The 24,885-nt window shown below is 35.5% G+C and overlaps 1 protein-coding gene across 5 annotated transcripts in view; it reads left to right on the top strand.

The window, feature by feature from the left end:
* The window catches only part of BRMS1L (BRMS1 like transcriptional repressor), a 76,936-nt gene extending 64,815 nt beyond the window's left edge, over positions 1 to 12,121 (top strand). For 4 of the 5 annotated variants that reach the window (XM_077126943.1, XM_077126939.1, XM_077126941.1 and 1 more), the window contains 3 exons: positions 526 to 565; positions 2,635 to 2,782; positions 10,513 to 12,121. In XM_077126943.1, the coding sequence (XP_076983058.1) occupies positions 526 to 565; positions 2,635 to 2,782; positions 10,513 to 10,630 (306 nt within the window). In that variant the 3' untranslated portion in view covers positions 10,631 to 12,121. The remainder of the gene's footprint in view (positions 1 to 525; positions 566 to 2,634; positions 2,783 to 10,512) is intronic. The other variant, XM_077126940.1, reaches the window with a different exon arrangement.
* The last annotated feature ends 12,764 nt before the right edge of the window (positions 12,122 to 24,885 follow it).

Raw genomic sequence — 24,885 nt, 5'->3', positions numbered from 1 at the left:
TTAAGCCATTGATACTATAACAGATAACGGGACTATAAGAATGTTTTACGAATTTAGAGACATGCCAGCAGTTTGTTCTTGTTTCTATAATAATGTAATTAATACTTTATGCCGAAGTACAGAAGAGCATTTATTTAGGTTGCCCCAAAGTAATAGTAAATTACCATTCTGTGCCTAGAGCTTAGCTCAGTCCTGGCTCGTGGAAGGCATTCATTAAATGTTCAAGAATTATTGGATTTTCTGTGCTTGTTGGAAAGTTGAGATTTGTTTCTTTACTAAATTATCCCTTTTTAGAAACCTCTTAGTTGAGAGACATTATTTTAGGTGTTAACACCTGTAGGAGAAAGTGTTAGTCTATATATATATTCTCTATGATCTTAAATATTAGAAGTCTATTAAAGCAGCCGAAGGTTGTATTTCATTGAACTTATAAGTAATGCTTTATATATTAAATAGATATCAACATATGTTTTTGGTCTATGAGCTCAATTTCTTTGTTTCTTTTTTTTTTTTTTTTAACTTAAGGCAATGGCTACACTGGGCCCACACAGAGTGAAAACAGAACGTAAGTCATTTAGTCTGAGTTCAAAAATCTTTTCTGTGGAGGCTTGTTGAATCAGCACTGTTAAGTAATTTACCTACTAGAGAAGTTCCCGCATCACTGGCTTCATTTCACCTGTGAACATTATACCAAAAAAATTATGAGGAATTCTTCTGGAGTCTTTCACCTCATAAAAGTTTCAAAATTTCTGGATGCAATATATTTCTTCTTTCAGTGTTTCAGCTGCATCCTACCACTAATAATGGATCCATAATTCAAGAAGTATTTATTTAGTGTTCTTTATGGGCCAAGTTATCTCTAGGGGAGGTGTTTGGAGTCCATGGATTGGCATTAGGGGTTCTGTGAACCATCTGAAATTATACGCAAAATTTCTTTTATGCATGCATTTTTTTGAGGAGGGAAATGATAATGTTGGCAGTAAAATCCATCAAAGAAATTTACCCACTCCTAAGATTACGTATTCCTTAGTAAAATTCACATCAATACTACACTTTCTTGATTGTTTTTAAAAGTCTAAAATTAATGCGAAAGTAGCGATGGACATTGTTGTCTAGAATAACTTGTCTTTTTCTGCTTTCACTACCCATGAGATATCCTAGTTCTTACAAGAACAATGAAGCTAGGTTTTTAATAAACGTGTTTAAATAATAAGAAAAGGAATTTCTAGTCACAGTCTATTAGATAAGGTAATCTTTAAGAGTCAGTCTCTGTATTATTTTTATCCCGAATATTTCTTTAAACTTTATATCATTGTTAAGTACTTCCCTTGGGAATTAACTGGAAAGGCAAAGGCCAAACTGTAGAGAAGTAATTCTTTACATTCTGGGGCATGGGTTCCTTTGAGAGTCTGACCTCCCTGTTTTACTGCGTCTCTCCCATTCCCATGCTGTTATCCTTAGCATTGCATCCTATTTGTCTCCTGCACAGTATTTACCACCATTTGTAATTCTTTATTTATTGTTTACTTATTTGTCTGAATCCTGATTGGATTCTAATCTCCACAAAGATCAGAAGCTTATCTCTCTTAATTATAGTTTTATTCCCAGTACCTAGGACCATTCCTCTTATATAGGAAGTGCTCAGAAAACATTTCTTGAATAAATGAATGAATCTGTGAATCACTGAATGAGTGAATGCTTAGTGAAGACTTTCTGCATATCAGGTGCAACTTTAGGCTCTGGGAATAAACTATGATGGAGAGGATATTCCTGGAACCTCCTGGAACTTCCTTGGGGAAGGCAAAATAATGAATATGTAAACAAATAATTAACAGAATTATTTTAATAGATTGTAATAATTGCTATGAAGAAAATACAGATTGTAATAATTGCTATGAAGAAAATATAAAGTTGTGAAGAAGAGTAACCAAGGAGTGGGTAGGGTGGTTGGGGAGACCCCTCTGAAGAGGTGATATTTGAATGAAGAGATCCCTACTTCATAGAATGCTTTTGATGATGTGCTGCCGAAAGAACATGTTCTCTCTCTAATAATTTGATCAAGGCCAAGCCTTTCTAGGATTTAAAAATGGAGGTCCTACTTAGGACAACTTCCTGTTAGAATCAGACTTCAAAACTCTTAGAATATACATTAAGCTGTGCTTCTTTGGAAGTGTCAGAGGCTGTAGGGGAGAAAATATGAGAAGTAATCTTCAATGGAAATATGATAATTGATATTTTATTTTTTATTTTTTTATTATTATTATTTTTTTACATGGGCAGGCACTGGGAAGCGAACCCGGGTCCTCGGGCTTGGCAGGCAAGCATTCTTACCTGCTGGGCCACCGTGGCCTGCCCAATAATTGATATTTTAAATGCTACTTAAAATTGGCACTACTAGTTGATAATGAACCTGCTTCCCCTTGTGGCATTTGTTAATTGATGATTGATATAATGTTCATTGTTTAGCCTTGCTTAGTAGTTACATTAAAAACAGTGAACTTTATGTTTTTATTAGATTTCAGGCTTGTTATCTAAGAAATCATATTAGTGTTCTTCAAATATGTGTATGATTGGTGTTAATTCTTAATGTTCTGAATCTGTTATTCTTCTGACAATGTTTTATTAATATAACAGTTTTTGAACTGATCCCTTTAGCACCTGTGAAACTGGAAAAACATCTCCACAGTGCTAGGTCTGAAGAGGGAAGACTCTATTATGATGGTGAATGGTATATACGTGGACAAACCATATGTATTGATAAAAAAGATGAATGTCCTACAAGGTAAAAAGCCTTAATCATTTCAGTGTTGCTCAGTATTATGGTTTTCAACATTGTTGCCAATAAATATCTTCGCCTCCATAGTGCATTTATAATGCATCACTAGTTGCCTGTGGATCCTTTTTTCATTAACATACAATTTGATTAATGTTGAATGTACACCAGTGTTGATATTTATACACTATTATACACTAGAGTTACATATTAAATTTATGAACACAAGCATTAACACAAGTGGAAATGTTTGAATTATTTAGCCAGCAGAGTAATCCTGCTATTAATTTTTATAGTAGATGGCTTGCTATGATCTTAACATAATGATCTTTAGGCCAGACCATTACAGATTTTTGGTGGACATTAAGGTTTTTGAACGTATTACTGTATTTTGGATCAAAAGAAATTCGTACAGAATAGGAAACGAAAAGAAAATTAATGAAACTTCAAGAGTAACAGTAATTAAACTGTAACTTGAAACTGAAAATTGCCTTTAAAAAAGTCTCAGTAATCTGTTGCTTCTTAAATAGTTTATATGTAATATAGCCTCCTCAGTTTTGTCTGGTGTGGCCTTTGAAAAATATTAATCACTGCTTTGGTTACTTCAGTAGTTAGGATTTAATTCTCAGAGTAGTAAACTTCTACAGTAAGAAAATATATTTTTCTCGGTTGTAGTAAAAGGATTTGGGTTTAGACTGGAATACTCATTTTATAAATACAGTGGTTTAACTGGATTCTAATTTCATGTTTAAATATTTAAGTACCAGAATCATTGTGTTTAGTAACTTTTCCATAGGCGCCCCTTGAGCCAATTACTAGGCTATATGTCATACCCCTGGATTTTTCCTTTTATGTCATTGCTTCTGAGATATTTTACTATATATGAAATGGGTTAAAAAAGAGATGGAATAGCATAAGAATATTTTTAAAAGAAATTTCTACACAAAGATTAGTAGTGTGAAAAAAATGTCCAGACCAAGGTGGCGGTGCAGGACACTCTACCATCCTGTGTCCTCACAGAATCTTTGAACAACTAGCAAAACCTGCAGAGCCATCTTCCTCAGAACTTCAGAAACCCAAAGTGTTGCAATAATGGCTCCATTGCTGAATCAAGAATATACAAACTAAAATCAGTAGAAACTTGTGGTGCCCAAGCTGGCCCTTCCCCAGTTCCTCCCTTTTGCAATGTGGAGTTGGCTTACACTCTTATTGTGGGTCTCTGCTCTGTTCCAGAGGGAGCAGAGTACCCTTATGTGCATACTGTGTATCAGTACCAGTCTGTAGGGAGGCAGTATGAAGGACTAACTTGGGGCACTCGTCTCTGGCTCTCCTTCCTGGAACTGCAGGCAGAAGCGGTTTTTGGATAGCTAAAGAAGTGTAAGAAGTAATCAAATTGGAGCAAAGGATTCTTCAAGACATAAAATAGAGCATGTAGAATGGGGAAAAGTCCATTTCATAGGGAGTAGAGGGAATTCCTAAGGTGATGAGCCACATGCCCAGGAGAAAAGAGAGAGAGGAGCCTTCATTTTTCACCTCAGGCTGATCTTGGTAAGATGGCTGAACAGTGAAGACACCAGTCAACACAGAGTCAATTTGCAAGGACTATGAAAAGTGCTTTTTTTTTTTTTTTGCTTTGGACTATTTGTTTTTGTCCTGGCGCTCAAGTAGATCTTCATATTACCAGCTGGATACAAATTTAAGGAACATATAGCTGGGATTAAATTCCAGATTAACACCTAAAAATATTAAGCCAAACAGTGTGCAGCAAAATATTACAATACAAACAAAGAAGGAGGAACTGATGGCCTGTCCAAAGGAACAAGATAAAACCACATCTGAAACCATCAACAAAGAAGATCAGATGCTGGCTATGCAGACAATGACTTTAAAAAATGATATTCAGGTTGCTCAAGAGCTAAAGAAAACAAATAGGAAGAATTAAAGGAGATCAGGAAAATGATGAATGAACAAAATGAGAATCTCAGTAAAGAGATAGAAATTATAAAAAGGAACCAGATACTGGAGTTGAAGACCACAATAATGGAAATAAAAAATTCCTCAGACTATGTCGATACCATATTGGAGCAGGCAGAAAAAAGAATCAGCATACTTGAAGTTAAGCCACTGAAATGACTCAGGAGCAGAAAGGAAAAAGAATGAAAAAAAGTGAACAGAGCCTAAGAGACCTATGGGACACCATGAAGTATATCAATATATGCATTATGGGAGTCGCAAAAGGTGGAGAAAGAAAGGAGCTGAAGGAATATCCAAAGATACAGTGGCAGACTGATTCCCATATTTAACTAAAGACATGAATGTACACATTCCACAAGATCAGTGAATCCTGAACAGGATAAACTCAAAGAAACCACACCCAGACACATTATAGTCAAACCACTGAATACCAGGAAGAAGGAGATGCTGTAAACTGTAAGAGAAAATTACCATGTCATGTACAAGGGAACCCCAATAAGATTAAGTGCTCATTTCTCATCAGAAACCATACAAGCAAGAAGGCAGTGGGAAGATATATTTTAGGTGCTAAAAGAGAATAATTGCCAACCAGGAATTTTATATCCAGTGAGACCATCTTTTAAAGCAAGGGAGAGATTAAGTTGATCTCACATAAACAAAAGCTGAAGGAATTCATTACCACTAGACCTCCCTGCAAGCAGTGCTAAAGGGAGTTCTTCAATTTGAAAGGAAAGGACAATAGACAGTAGATAGAAGCAGGTAAAAAAATAAAAATCTCCAGTGAAAGTAACTATTTGAGTAATTATAAATAACTAGTGCTATCGTATTCTTGGTTTGTTAACTCCATTTTTTGCTCCTTACAGGTTCTAAAATGCAGATCAATAAAATGTAATGATAAGTCTATGGTTTTGGACACAATATATAAAGATATGATTCATAACAAGTACAACATAAAGGTAGGGTGGACAGAGGTATAAAAATGTGGCTTGTGTATGCTGTTGAAGTTAAGTTGGTATCAAATCAAACATGATTTATAGATGTAGGATTTTAGATTTATGCCCTATGGTAACCACAAAGAAGATATCTGAAAAATGTACACAGATGTTCCATAACAAAAAAAAATCATATAAATATGAAATTAGGTGGCAGTGGAAGAATTGGGGGACAAAAGTGATATGACTTACCAAGACCAAATGGCAGCATAGCAGAGAAATGTTACATTATCACGTTACTTTAAATGTAAATGGATGAAACTGCCCAGTCAAGAGGCATTGAGTGACAGGATGAATAAAAGAGCATGACCCCATTATATGCTATTTGTAAGAGACTCACCTTAAATTCAAAGGCACAAATGGGTTGAAAATGAAAGGAGGGAAAAAAATTCCATGAAAACAGTAACCAAAAGAGAGCTGAGGTAGCTATACTAATGTCAGATAAAATAGATTTTAAGTAAAAAACTGTTATAAGGGACAAAGAAGGACATTGAATATTGATAAAGGGGTCAATTCAACAAGGAATTATAACAATTATAACTTTATATATGCACTTATGGAAGAACCCAAAAATATATGAAGCAAATATTGACAGATATTAAAGGAGAAACAGATGGTTCTGCATTAGTATTATGAGACCTCAATAAACCACTTTCAGTAATGGAGAAAATATCTAGACAGAAGATCAGTAAGGAAATATCAACCAACAGACATATCTAGAACAGTTCACCCAACAGCAGCAGAAAACGCATTATTCTGTAGTGCACAAGGATCATTGTTCAAGATAGTCCATGTATTAGGATCCAAAACAAATCTCAATACACTAATCTTTTGTGGCCACAATGGAATCAAGCTAGAAATCAATAAAGGGGAGAAATGGACGGTTCGTAAGTATGTGGAAATAAGAACAATATGTTTTTGAGCAACCATTAAATCAAAGAAGAAATCACAAGGGAAATTACAAAATATCTTGAGACAAGTGAAAATGAACACACGACACACCATAACTTATGGAATGCAGCAAAGGCAGTGCTGACAGAGAAAGTTATAGTTTTAGCAGCTTATATTAAAAAAAGAAACCTAAACTCACAACTCTATGTTTCCTGTAGAAGAGTTAAAAAAAGAAACCTAAACTCACAACTCTATGTTTCCTGTAGAAGAGAAAACTAAATCCAAAGTGACAAAAAAAAAGGAAGAAAATAACAAAGATTAGATTGGAGATAAATGAAATAGAGAACAACAACAAAAAATAATAGAATCAATGAAACCAAAAGTCAGTGCTTTGAAAAGATTAATAAAATCAACAAACCCTTAGCTAGACTGAGAGAAGAAAAAGAGAGGATGCAAATAAATTAAAAATGAAAGGAGGGGACATTACTACTGGCCCCACAGAATAAAAAGGGTTATAAGAGGATACTATGGATAACTGTATGCCAACAAATTAGATAACCTAGAAAAGGAATTCCTGGAAACATAACTACTTTTATGGAATCAAGAATAAATAAAAGATCTCAATAAAGTAATCACAAGTAAAGAAATTGAATCAGTCAACAAAAACTTTCCAACAAAGAAAAATTCAGGACCAGATGGCTTCACTTGTGAATTTTACCAAACATTTCAAGAAGATTTAATACCAATCCTGCTGAAACTCTTCCAAGAAGTTGAAGAGGAGAGAACACTTCCTAATTCATTCTATGAGGCCAAATCACCAAAGCCAGATAAAGATACCAGAAGAAAAAGAAATCATGACTATAGATACAAAAATCCTCAACAAAATACTGGCAAACTGAATCCAACAGCACATTAAAAGAATTATATGCCATATTATGTGAGATTTATTACAGGTGTGTAAAGGTGGTTCGGCATAAGAAAACTGATGTACTACACCACTTTAATAGGAGGAAAGGAAAAAAACTCTTGATCATCTTAATTGATGCTGAAAAGGCATTTCACAAAATCTAGCACCCCTTCTTGATAAAAACACTCAACTAATATTAGAAGGAAACACTCAACTAATATTAGAAGGAAACTTCCTCAAATGATAAAGGGTATATATGAAAATTGCACAGCTAACATTATACTCAAAGATGAAACTGAAAGTTTTCTGTCTAAGATCAGGAACAAGAAGAGGATGCCCACTGTCACTAATGTTATTCAACATTGTACTGGAAGTTCTAGCCAGAGCAGTTAGGCAAGAAAAAGAATAGGCATCCAGATTGGAAAGGAAGAAGTAAAACTTTTCCTGTTTGCAGATGACAATTCTATCTATGGAAAACCATGAAAAATTCACAATGAAGCTTCTGGAGCTAATAAAAAAGTCATTAAGTTGATAAAGTATAAGATCAGCATGCAAAACTCAGTAATGTTTCCATATACTAATAATGAACAATACGAAGAGGAAATCAAGAACAAAATTCCATTTACAAAGAATCAGATATCTAGGAACAAATTTAAGCAAGAATGTAATAATTTTAGAAGACCTAAATAAATGGAAAGACATTCTGTGTTCATGGATTGGAAGACTAAATACTGTTAAGATGACAGTTCTGTTCAAAACAATCTACAGATTCAACACCTTCCTGATCAAAATTCCGACAGCCACCTTTGCAGAAATGGAAAAGCCAACAATCTAATTAATATGAAAGCATAATAGGCCCAGGATAGCCAAAGCCATCTTGAAAAAGAATGAAGTTGGAGGATTCACACTTTCTGATTTTAAAACTGATTACAAAGTATATAGTAATCAAAATAGCATGGTACTGTTACAAGATCAAATATATAGGCCAATGGAATGAACTGAGTGTTCAGAACTAAATCCCCACATCTACAGCCAATTAATTTTTGACATTGGTGCCAAGTCTACTCATTGGGGAATGAAGCATCTTTTCAATAGTGGTGCTGGGAAAAACTGGGTATCCATATAAAAAAATGAAGGTGAATCCCTACCACACACCTATACAAAAATTAAGTTAAAATGGATCAAAGATCTAAATATAAGAACCCGAATTATGAAACTCTTGGAAGAAAACGTAGGGAAACACCTTCAGTATCTTGTGTTAGGCAGTGGTTTCTTACATTTTATGTGGAAAGCCTGAGCAACAAAAGATAAAATAGATAAATAGGACTTCATCAGAGTTAAAGATTTTTGTTCATCAAAGGATTTTATCATGAAAGTAGGAAGACAACTTATGGAATAGGAGAAAATATTTGGAAACCACTTCTGATAACTGTTTGTTATGAGGAATATATAAGGAAATCCTACAATTCAACAATAAAAGAAATAACCTAATAAAAACATGGGCAAAGAATTTGAATAGATCTTTCTCTAAAGAAGATAAACAAGTAGCCAATTAGCACATGAAACTTCAACATCATTAGCCATTAGGGAAATGCAATTCAGAATCAGGAGATACCACTTCACACTCACTAGGTTGGTTACCGAAAAGAAAAAGAAGTGTTGAAGAGGATGTAGAGAAAAAAACATTCATTGTGGATGGGAATGTTAAATGGGGAAGGTGCTGTGGAAACCAGTTTGGCAGTTCCTCAGAAAGTTATGTATGGAATTGCCATGTGATCTGGCACTCTCACTTCTAGATATGCACCCAAAAGAATTGAAAGCAGGGCTTGAACGGATATTTGCACATCAGTGTTCATGGCAGCATAATTCACAATTGCAAAAGATGGAAGCAACTCAAGTGTCCATCAACAGATGATGTGTAAACAAAATGTGGTATTTATATACAATGGGATATTATTCATCCATAAAAACAAAGTCTGATGCTTACTACAACATGGATGAACCTTAAAGGTATCATGTTATTTGAAATAAGCCAGACCCAACAGGATAAATATATGATCTCATCTATAGGAAATAATTAGAATATCCAAATTCCCAAAGTCAGAAACTAGCATATAGGTTATCAGGGGCTGGGTGAGGGGTTGGGCAATGGGGAATTAATGCTTATTTGGTACAAAGATTCTGTTTGGGATAGTGGAAAAAATTTTGGTGGTGAATGGTGACATAACATTGTGAATGCAATTAATACAACTTAATTATGTAATTGAAAATGGATAAACTTAAATTTTAGATTGTGTATGTATGTTACCAGAATAAAAAATATATGTGTATATATATAGCACAACACAGAGTGAACTCTAATGTAAACTATGATAATTATATTAATAAACTATTAATAGCATATTTATAATATTGTTTCGTCAGTTGTAGCAAACACCACAATAATGCAAAATGTTAATAATGGGGGGAACTGTGTTGGGGGATGTGGTATATGGGAACTCTATACTATCTGCATGATTTTTTCTGTTAACCTACAAGTGATCTTAAAAAGTCTGTTCAAGTACTCTAGAAAGTTTGATCCTGTGAATTAGGGGTTTGATTAGAAGGAATTTCTATAGCAAAGGCTGATATGAGTTGGGGGCATAATACCATAAAAGTGATTTTAGCATCTTTTTTTCTTTCTTTCTAGAAAGTGAGGGAATGGGGTAAGAACAATGTGATTTAATAGTTCTCATAGAAAGTAAATTTTATCAACTCAGGAAAAGAAAAGAGATTCTCTATTAAGTATTGCTGAATGTGATTTTTTTATAGCATGGCTTGGTGACGATGCAGCCTTCTGGTAAATGAAAATTTCATATCTGATTCTGTTGTCGTCCAGCTATTTTGGACTTTTGGTTAGTCCTCTGAAATGAGTGGAGGAGGCGTCTTGTAATTCATTCATTCATTCTCTTTTTTTTTTTTTTTTTCATTTTTAGTGCTGTAATTACAACAATTAACCATGATGAAGTTTGGTTTAAGAGGCCTGATGGAAGCAAATCTAAGCTTTACATTTCACAGCTACAGAAAGGAAAATATTCAATTAAACATTCGTAATCATGATTTAAGTGTTATCTAAATCTACCTTATTAGTGTTACCATGTGTTATGTGCCACAGGAGTAAAAAAAAATGTATTCAGTAACTTAATATTCTCTTCAAATCATGAGAAAATATGTACTTGTAGGTAGTACTCTAAGTAGACAGAGACCTCATGTCGATATGTTGTTAAAAGAAACAATAGTAAAAGTTTAATCATGATCTTTAAATTTATTTGACTCTTAGGTCCAATGACCAATAGGTAAATAAGGTAGGGGTTTCTTACTAAACTTTTTTCTTTGGTTTTTAAAAAAAATATGCAAATTTGTCTTGTCTTTAGTGAATCATATTCCTAAATGAATATATTTATCTGCATTTCTTTTTATTTTCCATAACTTTGTCATTCATTGTGTATTTATAAATAAGCCTGATAAAATGTTTCCTATAAATGGTTTGTACTAGTACATTATTGTTAATTCGGAATCAAAATTTAAACATTATATGTGAGTATGTCTGTGGCCTCATCAGCTTATTTAGAACTGAACTAATGGCCTTACTTTACAATCTTGTTTTACCCAAAATTAAGGTTATTGGGTTTGAAAGCTAAAAGGAGCACTTTTGTAGAATATCAGCTTTTCCTCTTTCTTGATCGTATGTTGGTGACCTGTTTTTACAAATTATACTTCATTTTAATTAGTAAAATTAGTGTTACGTGATAACATGCTTCTACCTGTATTTCTTGTGAACCCCTAGGGGGCAGGTATTTAAGATGCAGTAAGTGTGTAAACAGTGAACAGTAACTGACAGTATTGTGGTGCTTGCTGTACATGTCTGATCTTTTGAAACAGATTTTTAGTAAGCATTTTTCAGAGGTAAAACTAGGTCCTTATTCTAATTTTGTTCCTAAGGCAAAATAGACAAGGATAGCTTGCTTGAATCTGTCCCCCAATTAATATTTTTATCTTTGGTGTTTTTACACTTTAAGGCCATTTGGTGCAATTTAGAAAGTGTTGGCTTTCCTTCATTTAGCCACATTAAAAATTAACTTTTAAAGCCTCAGGAACAGTAAGAAGAGTTGAAACGGAATATGGCAGCATAATTCGATGGCTGTAGCGTATATTTAGGGTACAGCAAAACAAGTATTCCTGGAAGTCTTGTGCACTTTAATTTCTGTTAAAATGAGACCTAAGAGGATGGGGAAGAAATCTAGTTATTAACACACAGTGCGGGATATCTGCGTTACTCCCTGTATTTTCTAAATAATTTTACCTTTGCAGACATCTCCCTGTGCTGATCACTACTTCACAGTTGCCAAATTTTAAAATATTTGAATTCTGAAATTCATTATCAACAAAGTTATTTCACTTTGTTCTGTTTCTAATTAATCTTAGCAAATGTACATAATGTGATAATCCAGTAGTGTTTGACAGTACTTATGTATACAATGTTTGATAAGCATTTTTAAATAAGATTTGTATTTTTAAATTTAGTATAATAAAAAAATGTGTTTGCGTGTCATTTGTAGTGACTTGAATTACTGATGCACGTTTAGTTTCTTTTGTTATTTAAAAATTGTCCACTTCTGAGAAGGACTCAAACCAATTTACAGTCATAGATATGGAGTGCTGGAGTGCTGAACAAATGTTTCTGCTTCCTAAAACATAACTCAGTCTACAGTGGGGTATATTTAGATGTCCAAGATGGCTAAGTTATACGTAAAGTTCTCTGGACTTTCTCTTTTACTTCCTCCTTTCAGAGCTTTTAAAAGATTCTGTAACTTTCTGTGTCCCATATTGGTTGTGTATTTTTCCACTTAAATAGAACAGGGCATTGCAAGATCTGTTATTTATATTGAAAGTATATTATATGTACTCTTTTGCACTTTTTCTTTTTTAAATTAATATATCTTGATAATCTTTCCATATCAGCCCCTAGAGATCCACCTTCTTTTTTTTAGTATTTGTTTTTATGGAAGAACTATATGGAATTTGGTATGGAATACTAGCAAAATATTGATGGACATTTAAATTGCACCTCTCCTCCTCTTTCTTCACTTCTTCCTTTCCTTATTTAAAAATAGTTGAAGTGAACACTCTTGTACATACAACTTTGACTGCTTGAAGGAGTGTATTTGTAGAATTTCAGGTAGAACTACTGGGTCAAATTATAGTGGAATTTTATATATTTTAGATATTGGTAAATTTCCCTACAAATAAATTGTACCAATTTACATTCCCACTAGCAAGATATGAGGATGCCTATTTCCTCCTTATCCTCAGGAACTCGCTAATTAATTTTCAAGGTATTCTTTGCTGGTGCTACTTCCATCTTCTCTTTCACTGTTCCGACCCTCTTTCTAATCCTCTTAGAAGATTTCACTCACTTTGTTGGCTTCAACTCTCATGTATATCCTGACAAATCCCAAATCCAAATCTCTACCCTCACCCCAGTTACATATTTCAAATTGCCAACTGGGCATTTCCATTTATAGTCCTTCACTTTTAAAACTTAACACATGCAAAACCAAATACTATCTATTTAATTACCAAGTCCTATAGATTCTGACTCCAAAACATTTCCTAAAACCATCCTCTTTCCTTTAGCCCCACGAATGCTGCCTTAGTTCACGTCTTTGGAATATTTTTCTGGAATTGTGGTATTGGCCTGACTGTTCTCGTTGTTTCCTGCCTTTTCCTCCTCTGAGTGATTGCTGCTCTGTAGCAAATGTTATATTTCTAAACCCCAGAATTGATATTTTACTCCCTGCTGGGCTTTACTGTCTTGCCTGCCCAGCAGCACTCCAATCCCGTTTTTTGTTTTTTTTTTTCTGGGAAATGCTTCTTCCCCCACTCTTGACCACGTGGGTCCAGTGGAAGCATCCATTTCTTTGCTGTCCGCCTTCCTGGCCACAGCTGATTGAGCCAGGTGGGCACAGCTAGGCTCCAATTAGAATCCTTCCGAGGGAGTTTTCAATCCGTAACTAGGGAAGAGAGTCAGTCTCTTTGGAGTTGCAATTGGGAAGCCAACGAACTTTGGGAATTGTAGGCAATTAAGCTTCCTGCCATACAAAATGAGCCGTGCTCCACCAGCACTCCTCACTTCCCATGTTAGTTACATGGTTCCTCTAATAAATTCTCTTTTTTCCTGAGTCATTTTGAGCTGGAATTCTGACTTTTGTAACCTTTATGATGTATACTAGGGCTTCCTGTTCTGTTGATTTCTATTTTGAAAATCGTAAAACTTTCATAATTCACTACAAATTCAAGGGATAAAACAAAAGTTTACACAGAATTTTAAATGTATGTATAAGAGAAAAGCATTCCCTGACAGCTAGTAACTCCCCAGGCATTCACAGCTAGGCCGTGGGGTTTTCCGTCCAACATAATCACACTAACAGAAACCCAGTAACAAACAAGGCCACTTGCTGACCATGATGAAGTGAGACCATTCCGTAATCTTGTCTAGGTATGGTTGAAAAACAAGGTCAGTCTGCAAATCACAAAAATACCGAACATTCTATTCTGGTACAAAAATAGCAAACATTCCCCTATTCCAGCTAAAATGAATGACTGCTGCTGCTTTACAATTTACAGCTTCAGCCTCACTTCTTTCCTCCTGTCTTATCAACAGGATGTATTAAGATACCCAGTCACATTTGTGAAAACTGTGGGGCTGTGTGTTTGCACGTTTTGTTTTTAAACGATCAAAAGTAGAAATAAAAGTAGAACTGTATTTTAAGTTCTAATTACTCACCTTATGTATTTGTCTTAAAACAACAGCTTTAGAGAACCTTGGAAATGTAAGTTGAAATATTTGACTTAGCCATGCAAAAACTTAAATATACATCCAGCCAGTTGGAAGTCCCCTGGAAGAGGGAAAGAGGTAGTAGGCTCAGACAGCAAACATAACCATAAGGCTAGAACCCACCTGTATTTCCTTCCTTCCATCTTCCTGGGAATAGTTGCATATTTTCTGACTGAAAAGTACAGCGGTTGCCTCAAAATACAGAGAACAGTGGCTTGTTTTTGCATTAGCATGTATATTTATCTAAATTAAAGACTTAAGGGTTCTTTAACTCCTTTCACTGCAAGATTTCTCCAAAATGTTTCAAACAATGGTTCAAAATAAAATATTGAGATTCTTCTGAGTCCTTTAAAAGATTCTTAACCAAGTATTCACCATTATAATACATTTTCTGGTGTGAGTGAGTGTGTTTAAGAAAAAAACTGTTAACAGCAAAGAATGAACTCATATTCTACGCCTCTTGGTTTTCTGCCCAGCATCTTTTCTCTAGAAGCCACCCGTCCCCTCTCACCCTTGGTTCTGACAGAAGCAGCCCTGTGTGGGTTCAGTATGAAGCTTAATCCCTCTTTAGGCTGGAAAAAAAGTAATTACAACTTAAAAATAGTTTTAGTGTTGAATCCTTTGGTAAATCGAAGACCCTTTTATAGTGCAGATATTCCCAACAAAATTAATATATTTTGTGAGACTAAACAGTGTTTGTACATGCTTGAACTTTCTTGAAACATGTTCCTTTCAAACTAGCTGAATGTACATTTTTATGAACCTTAAATATTATTTTCAGAAGCACATTAGATCCATGAATTATTTCCTCACTTTTGCAGTTGATGAAATGCTGAAATGTAAATCACAGAAATTTATCAAATAAGTAATTTTAAACTGGAAAAAAATTTTAAAAGATACCCAATCACGGAATTGGCCTCACTTCCTGACAGCCTCCAGTCCAATCCAGAGCAAGGTCTCACTGTCTTGAGCTCTCCCTTCAAATCTCCTAAATCCTATAAATCTCCCAAATTCTATGAGACCTCTCTAACACCTGCTTACTGAGATGCTCCACAGTTCCCTCTGATGTGTGTTTTTCCTCATTGCAATAAGCAATAAATCTAACTTGCTCAACCAAAGGTATGTTCCTGGGGGCCTTTGGAGGCACCTGGGATATTTAAAGCAGTTTTGCTTTAAGAGTTTTTCATTGGACTTATTCTAATAATACTTAAGCATATTCTGGACACTTTTCTGGTTGTTCTCAGTATATAATTATAGTTATATAATTAATAAAACCATAGGCTTTGGTTTTTAATTACACTATAAAGACAAAGATACGGTAAAAGAACATTTCATGAAAGATGTTTGTACTTTAATCTTAAATTAGATAGTACTTTGCTTCCAAAAGCAAAATCATGTTACTATTTATACCTAGATTAATCAGACTCAGATGTCTGGAACTACAGACTGTCCTACTAGAAATGTAAAAGCTTTATAGTACCAATACATTTTGATTAAAGCCTGAAGGTGGCAGTAAATTCCTACAGGACTTCAATGCTTAGTTAAGAATTTGTGTTTTTCCTTCTAATTATTCAAAATCTTCTAGTGAAACTGCAGTTGCATTTAATCCTATTGCATACTAATTAAGGCATATTCAGGAAGAAGATATAGTTCTAAGCAAGGATTATATTTTTGCTACTGCATACTGACTGAAAAGAATTCACCACATAAAAAGCTTAGGAACGTTACAACTGATTATATAATTTAGGGTTACTATAGAAACAAAGTAATTAAACAAAAGGAAACATTAGAACTTTTAATACGGATCAAAGGGCTCTGAAGGGATCAGTAGTAAATATGCAGTTTGTGTTTTTCTATTAAATCAATAACCATGTTATTGCATTTCTCCAATTTTATCCTCAAAATTCTTAAGATAGAATTTTATATGGATGTGTTTTTACCCTATGATCTATTTATAATCAATAAAATTTCTAGAATATTGTTGAACAGGAATGCCTGAACTAATAATTTAAAATAGAAAATTTACAAATTAGCTGCAAATTAATAAATATGAATTCATATTGGAAAATTAATTACATCATTGATCTCTTTCATGAAAGTCTAGAACTGAATTGTTTCATAGATCTTTCTCTAACAGGATAAACTTTGTCACTGACCCATTTAGTTATACTCAAATTTATAGTGAAGTTCTTGTAACCTCAAGATATGGGCACAAGATTATTAGAGCTTTGAAATTTATGAAACATAGGATTTCTATAATATTTCTAGATAAAGTTTAAAATAAGCATGTACTGTACATATTAGTGTGTAAGTATACAAAATAACATTTACTTTTCTTGAGAGAGAAAAGTAATGGTGGTATTTTAGAATATCTTCCCAGGACCATGCAGACACAGGAATAATTATATAGTTTGAAAATTAATACAGATGAACTGAATTTTCAAGATAGTATTTTGTCCCTCCACTTAGTTCTATTTCACTCTATTTTTTAATACAAGGATTGTACTGTAGTACAATCACTGTAAATACAAATTTAATTTTCATAATTCCACTGATTTTGAGATTTTGTTTATTACTCTTTTTCATGGTCATCGCTCTTCTTTTAATTTCTTTAAAATTTAAATTTTAAATTTAAAAATTAAAAAAAAATACATAATGACTGAAAGCAGATAGTCATGATTTTTTCTTTTTTGACCAGGGAGAGATGGTAAGTTGGAAACAGAAAAATGATATGTATTTATTACAGAAATACTGACACTTGTTCATAATACAAAACTTCCAAAACAGTTATATTTACATAAACTGTTATGTAAATTATTACGTATTATTCTCAGTAACTTTAAATAACTAGTCCATTTCATTTTCAAATAGTGCTTAGATTTGTTTGTTTTTTAAGTACTTGAAAGCTTGTATAAAATAAAGAATATCTTTTAACTGTGGTTTCTGTGCAATTTAGAGATATTTTAACTTATGGGGATTTTTGTGAGTTGGAAAACATGATAGTGAAAAAGTATATATATGTATAATTCCTTATGTATGAGCACAAGCTTAAAACTTTTTATGTACCAATGAAGTCTACATTGTTTTAATTATGGACCAGTGGTGGTTAGCATCGGCTTGCCAGCAGAGGGCGCTTCGAGTTTTTACATGTTATAAATCCAGGACACCTTGGCCCAGAGGTCTTAGACTATTTGTCTTTAAACTGTTTTTCCTAAGAGTAAAGCCATTTTTAATATTTGATTCCCCATGATTTCCTGTCCCAATTTCCAAATTCCTGGGCTGTCTGAGAAGGGATAAAGAGGTCATCTAATCAAACCAGCTGCAGGTGCCCGCTGACAGCATCACAGGTGTGTGAGATGGCCCTGCCTGGGGGAATCGGAGGGAGGCAGGACACTGCCTGGATTTTTCTCCTGGCCCCTTTCCAACCCCCATCACCACTGTCAACAGCTCTGAATGGAGGCCAGAAATAAAAGCACATGGTTTTAAAGCAGTCTTATTTGTAGCACCAAATGGAAAAGATGAAGCTGGAGAGGAGAACCAGTGCTTGAGGTAGCCTTTTGGATGATCTGTAGCGCTTTTCAAACTTTTTTAACTTGGACATGTAATACACACACACACACACACACACACACACACACACACACACACGCACGCACATGCAACTAACTTGAAACAGTATTTACCTTTATAATGTCTGATAAAGGCATATAAATTTTAAGTTTATAAGTGTAATATAGAAAATTTTAATTATAAATGACAAATTTTTTTTTTTTTTTTTTTTATTAACGGAAAGAAAAAAAAGAAATTAACACAACATTTAGAAATCATACCATTCTACATATGTACTCAGTAATTCTTAACATCATCACATAGATGCATGATCATTGTTTCTTAGTACATTTGCATCAGTTTAGAGGAACTAGCAACACAACAGAGAAAGATATAAAATGTTAATATAAAGAAAAGAAATAAAAGTAGTAGTAATAGTAAAAAACAACAACAACAAACAAACCAACAAGCAAACAAAAACAAAAAAAAAACCCTATAGCTCAGATGCAGCTTCATTCAGTATTTTAACATGATTACTTTACAATTAGGTATTATTGTGCTGTCCATTTTTGAGTTTTTGTATCTAGTCCTGTTGCACAATCTGTATCCCTTCAGCTTCAATTACCCATTGTCTTACCCTGTTTCTAACTCCTGCTGAACTCTGTTACCAATGACATATTTCAAGTTTATTCTCGAATGTCCGTTCACAACAGTGGGACCATACAGTATTTGTCCTTTAGTTTTTGGCTGGATTCACTCAGCATAATATTCTCTAGGTCCATCCATGTTATTACATGGTTCACAAGTTTATCTTGTCTTAAAGCTACATAATATTCCATCGTATGTATATACCACAGTTTGTTTAGCCACTCTTCTGTTGATGGAGATTTTGGCTGTTTCCATCTCTTTGCAATTGTAAATAACGCTGCTATAAACATTGGTGTGCAAATGTCCGTTTGTGTCTTTGCCCTTAAGTCCTTTGAGTAGATACCTAGCAATGGTATTGCTGGGTCGTATGGCAATTCTATATTCAGCTTTTTGAGGAACCGCCAAACTGCCTTCCACAGTGGTTGCCCCCTTTGACATTCCCACCAACAGTGAATAAGTGTGCCTCTTTCTCCGCATCCTCTCCAGCACTTGTCGTTTTCTGTTTTGTTGATAATGGCCATTCTGGTGGGTGTGAGATGATATCTCATTGTGGTTTTGATTTGCATTTCTCTAATGGCCAGGGACATTGAGCATCTCTTCATGTGCCTCTTGGCCATCCGTATTTCTTCTTCTGGTAGGTGTCTGTTTAAGTCTTTTTCCCATTTTGTAATTGGGTTGGCTGTCTTTTTGTTGTTGAGTTGAATAATCTCTTTATAAATTCTGGATACTAGACCCTTATCTGATATGTCATTTCCAAATATTGTCTCCCATTGTGTAGGCTGTCTTTCTACTTTCTTGATGAAGTTCTCTGATGCACAAAAGTGTTTAATTTTGAGAAGCTCCCATTTATTTATTTCCTTCTTCAGTGTTCTTGCTTTAGGTTTAAGGTCCATAAAACCACCTCCAGTTGTAAGATCCATAAGATATCTCCCAACATTTTCCTCTAACTGTTTTATGGTCTTAGACCTTGTTCTAGTTTGCTAGCTGCTGGAATGCAATATACCAGAAACGGAATGGCTTTTAACAAGGGGAATTTAATGAGTTGCTAGTTTACAGATCTAAGGCCGAGAAAATGTCCCAATTAAAGCAAGTCTATGGAAATGTCCAATCAAAGGCATCCGGGGAAAGATACCTTGGTTCAAGAAGGCCGATGAAGTTCAGGGTTTCTCTCTCATCTGGAAAGGCACATGGCGAACGCAGTCAGGGCTCCTCTCTCGGCTGGACAGGCACATGGCGAATACGGTATCATCTGCTAGCTTTGTCTCCTGGCTTCCTGTTTCATGAAGCTTCCCAGGAGGCGTTTTCCTTCTTCATCTCCAAAGGTCGCTGGCTGGTGGACTCTCTGCTTCGTGGTGCTGCAGCATTCTCTGCTCTCTCTGAGTCTCTCATTCTCCAAAATGTTTCCTCTTTTTATAGGACTTCAGAAACTAATCAAGACCCACTCAGATGGGTGGAGACATGTCATCCCCTAATCCAGTTTAACAACCGTTCTTAACTAAATCTCATCAACCAGGGAGATGATCTCATTACAGTTTCAAATATACAGTATTGAATAAAGATTATTCTACCTTTTAGAAATGGGATTTATATCAAAACATGGCTTTTCTTAGGGGGCATACTTCCTTTCAAACCAGCACATTCCACCCTCTGGCCCCTAAAAAAGACATGTTTTTCCCATATACAAAATACATTAATTTCATAACAATATCAGAAATCCTTAAACCTATCAGTAGCAATACAATGAAGTAAAAAATTAGAGACAGTATAAAATCTCATCAAGTCAGTTACAGGCATGGTCTATCCTAAGGCAAAATTTTCTCCATTTGCTCTGGACCTTTTAAAACTCATAACAAGTTATTTGCTGCCAACATACAAAGGAGGAACATTCATAGGATACATATACTTATTTCCATAGGGAGGAAGGAACACAGGGGTCACTGGACCCATACAGTTTCGAAAACCTGCAGGGCAAAGTCCATTAGATTTCAAAGTCTGAGAGTCACATATCCTCAGGGCTTTAGAAAGTGGCAGTCCCACCCTATCCAAATGCCTACGCCTGCCTCTCTCTGAATGCAACCTTGGGGGATATTGGGGAGACCACCTTTCTCTCGGCTCCACCCTCTCCAAGCATTGGGGCGACACCCGGGCTCTCTGCCATCTCCGGGGCACACGCTCAACCCCTCCATGTGGTGGCAGCCAGGCTCCCCCCAAACCCCAAGGAATGTGCTTCACCTTCTCCAAGGCCTGAGGCGGCATGACTCTTCCACTGCAGCGAGGTGGAAGGCCCATTCTCTGCCTTTGGGGCAAACTCACCCTCTCCACGGGCTTGGGTGGGTCCACTCTCCTGGCCTGAGGCTTCTTGACTTCAGACCTCAGCCTCCACGGTTTTGCCTCTGAAGTTATTTTTCCTCCAATGTGTCCCTTCTCTGAACCCCTCAGTCCAGACTGGCAGCGGCTCTGTTTATACAGGTCCCACAGCGCTCTCATTGGCTTTCTATGCAGTAGCCTTGGATCATGCCCATCAGACATAAGGAGTTTCCACAAATCTTTCCTGGATAACTCCATGTCCGATCCTGACTTTCTCTGAAATGGCTGGTTGGTTCCACATTTGGTTAAATCCACACTATACTCTGTAGTCTCCCTTTCTGTAGGCCCAGAATTTTCCAGGACCTCAACTTCTGGTTTCTTTTTACTCAAGAGTTCAGTTTTCAGCTTATCTCTTTCCTGTCGCATTTCACTATAAGCTGTGAGGAGAAACCAGGCTGCACTTTCGACACTTAATTTGGAAATCTCTTCTGCTAAATATCCAAGTTCATGGCTTTTAAAATCTGCCTTCCAGCCAAAGCCACTAGTCAATTTTGCCAGATTATCTGCCATTTTAAAACAAGGGTCGCCTACCTTCCAGTCTCTAATAACACGTGCCTTATTTCTGTCTAAGTCCTCATCAGAGGTATCTTTAGAGTCCACATTTCTCCCAACAGTCTCTCCAAAGCATTCTAGGCCTTCTCTATCAAGCTTCTCACAACTCTTCCAGAATCTTCCCCTTATCCAATTAAAAAGCCGTTCCAACATGTTTGGTATTTGCAAACTGCAGCAGTAGCACCCCACTCTCTGGTACCAAAATCTGTTCTAGTTTGCTAGCTGCTGGAATGCAATATACCAGAAACGGAATGGCTTTTAACAAGGGGAATTTAATGAGTTGCTAGTTTACAGATCTAAGGCCGAGAAAATGTCCCAATTAAAGCAAGTCTATGGAAATGTCCAATCAAAGGCATCCGGGGAAAGATACCTTGGTTCAAGAAGGCCGATGAAGTTCAGGGTTTCTCTCTCATCTGGAAAGGCACATGGCGAACGCAGTCAGGGCTCCTCTCTCGGCTGGACAGGCACATGGCGAATACGGTATCATCTGCTAGCTTTGTCTCCTGGCTTCCTGTTTCATGAAGCTTCCCAGGAGGCGTTTTCCTTCTTCATCTCCAAAGGTCGCTGGCTGGTGGACTCTCTGCTTCGTGGTGCTGCAGCATTCTCTGCTCTCTCTGAGTCTCTCATTCTCCAAAATGTTTCCTCTTTTTATAGGACTTCAGAAACTAATCAAGACCCACTCAGATGGGTGGAGACATGTCATCCCCTAATCCAGTTTAACAACCGTTCTTAACTAAATCTCATCAACCAGGGAGATGATCTCATTACAGTTTCAAATATACAGTATTGAATAAAGATTATTCTACCTTTTAGAAATGGGATTTATATCAAAACATGGCTTTTCTTAGGGGGCATACTTCCTTTCAAACCAGCACAGACCTAATGTTTAGATCTTTGATCCATTTTGAGTTAACTTTTGTATAGGGTGTGAGAGATGGGTCTTCTTTCATTCTTTTGCACATGGATATCCAGTTCTCTAGGCACCATTTATTGAAGAGACTGTTCTGTCCCAGGTGAGTTGGCTTGACTGCCTTATCAAAGATCAAATGTCCATAGATGAGAGGGTCTATATCTGAGCACTCTATTCGATTCCATTGGTCGATATATCTATCTTTATGCCAATACCATGCTGTTTTGACCACTGTGGCTTCATAATATGCCTTAAAGTCAGGCAGCGCGAGACCTCCAGCTTCGTTTTTTTTTCCTCAAGATGTTTTTAGCAATTCGGGGTACCCTGCCCTTCCAGATAAATTTGCTTATTGGTTTATCTATTTCTGAAAAATATGTTGTTGGGATTTTGATTGGTATTGCATTGAATCTGTAAATCAATTTAGGTAGGATTGACATCTTAACTATATTTAGTCTTCCAATCCATGAACACGGTACGCCCTTCCATCTATTTAGGTCTTCTGTGATTTCTTTTAACAGTTTTTTGTAGTTTTCTTTATATAGGTTTTTTGTCTCTTTGGTTAAATTTATTCCTAGGTATTTTATTCTTTTAGTTGCGATTGTAAATGGGATTCGTTTCTTGATTTCTACCTCAGCTTGTTCATTACTAGTGTATAGAAAAGCTACAGATTTTTGAATGTTGATCTTGTAGCCTGCTACTTTGCTGTACTCATTTATTAGCTCTAGTAATTTTGTTGTGGATTTTTCTGGGTTTTCTACATATAGTATCATATCGCTGCAAACAGTGATAGTTTTACTTCTTCCTTTCCAATTTTGATGCCTTGTATTTCTTTTTCTTGCCTAATTGCTCTGGCTAGAACTTCCAACACAATGTTGAATAATAGTGGTGATAGTGGACATCCTTGTCTTGTTCCTGATCTTAGGGGGAAAGTTTTCAATTTTTCCCCATTGAGGATGATATTAGCTGTGGGTTTTTCATATATTCCCTCTATCATTTTAAGGAAGTTCCCTTGTATTCCTATCTTTTGAAGTGTTTTCAGCAGGAAAGGATGTTGAATCTTGTCAAATGCCTTCTCTGCATCAATTGAGATGATCATGTGATTTTTCTGCTTTGATTTGTTGATATGGTGTATTACATTAATTGATTTTCTTATGTTGAACCATCCTTGCATACCTGGGATGAATCCTACTTGGTCATGATGTATAATTCTTTTAATGTGTTGTTGGATACGATTTGCTAGAATTTTATTGAGGATTTTTGCATCTGTATTCATTAGAGAGATTGGTCTGTAGTTTTCTTTTTTTGTAATATCTTTGCCTGGTTTTGGTATGAGGGTGATGTTGGCTTCATAGAATGAATTAGGTAGTTTTCCCTCCACTTCGATTATGTTGAAGAGTTTGAGGAGCGTAGGTACTAATTCTTTCTGGAATGTTTGATAGAATTCACATGTGAAGCCGTCTGGTCCTGGACTTTTCTTTTTAGGGAGGTTTTGAATAACTAATTCAATCTCTTTACTTGTGATTGGTTTGTTGAGGTCGTCTATTTCTTCTTGAGTCAAAGTTGGTTGTTCCTGTCTTTCCAGGAACCTGTCCATTTCTTCTAAATTGTTGTATTTATTAGCGTAAAGTTGTTCATAGTATCCTGTTATTACCTCCTTTATTTCTGTGAGGTCAGTAGTTATGTCTCCTCTTTCATTTCTAATCTTATTTATTTGCATCCTCTCTCTTCTTCTTTTTGTCAATCTTGCTAAGGGCCCATCAATCTTGTTGATTTTCTCATAGAACCAACTTCTGGTCTTATTGATTTTCTCTATTGTTTTCATGTTTTCAATTTCATTTATTTCTGCTCTAATCTTTGTTATTTCTTTCCTTTTGCTTGCTTTGGGATTAGTTTGCTGTTCTTTCTCCAGTTCTTCCAAGTGGACAGTTAATTCCTGCATTTTTGCCTTTTCTTCTTTTCTGATAAAGGCATTTAGGGCAATAAATTTCCCTCTTAGCACTGCCTTTGCTGCGTCCCATAAGTTTTGATATGTTGTGTCTTCATTTTCATTTGCCTCTAAGTATTTACTAATTTCTCTTGCAATTTCTTCTTTGACCCACTTGTTGTTTAAGAGTGTGTTGTTGAGCCTCCATGTATTTATGAATTTTCTGGCACTCCGCCTATTATTGATTTCCAACTTCATTCCTTTATGATCCGAGAAAGTGTTGTGTATGATTTCAATCTTTTTAAATTTGTTAAGACTTGCTTTGTGACCCAGCATATGGTCTATCTTTGAGAATGATCCATGAGCACTTGAAAAAAAGGTGTATCCTGCTGTTGTGGGATGTAATGTCCTATAAATGTCTGTTAAGTCAAGTTCATTTATAGTAGTATTCAGGTTCTCTATTTCTTTATTGATCCTCTGTGTAGATGTTCTGTCCATTGATGAGAGTGGTGAATTGAAGT

The sequence above is a fragment of the Tamandua tetradactyla genome, chromosome 14, assembly GCF_023851605.1.
Source record: "Tamandua tetradactyla isolate mTamTet1 chromosome 14, mTamTet1.pri, whole genome shotgun sequence".
NCBI classification, from domain to species: Eukaryota; Metazoa; Chordata; class Mammalia; order Pilosa; family Myrmecophagidae; genus Tamandua; species Tamandua tetradactyla.
Note: the sequence above shows the minus strand (reverse complement) of the source record. Positions and strands in the feature narration are given on the sequence as shown.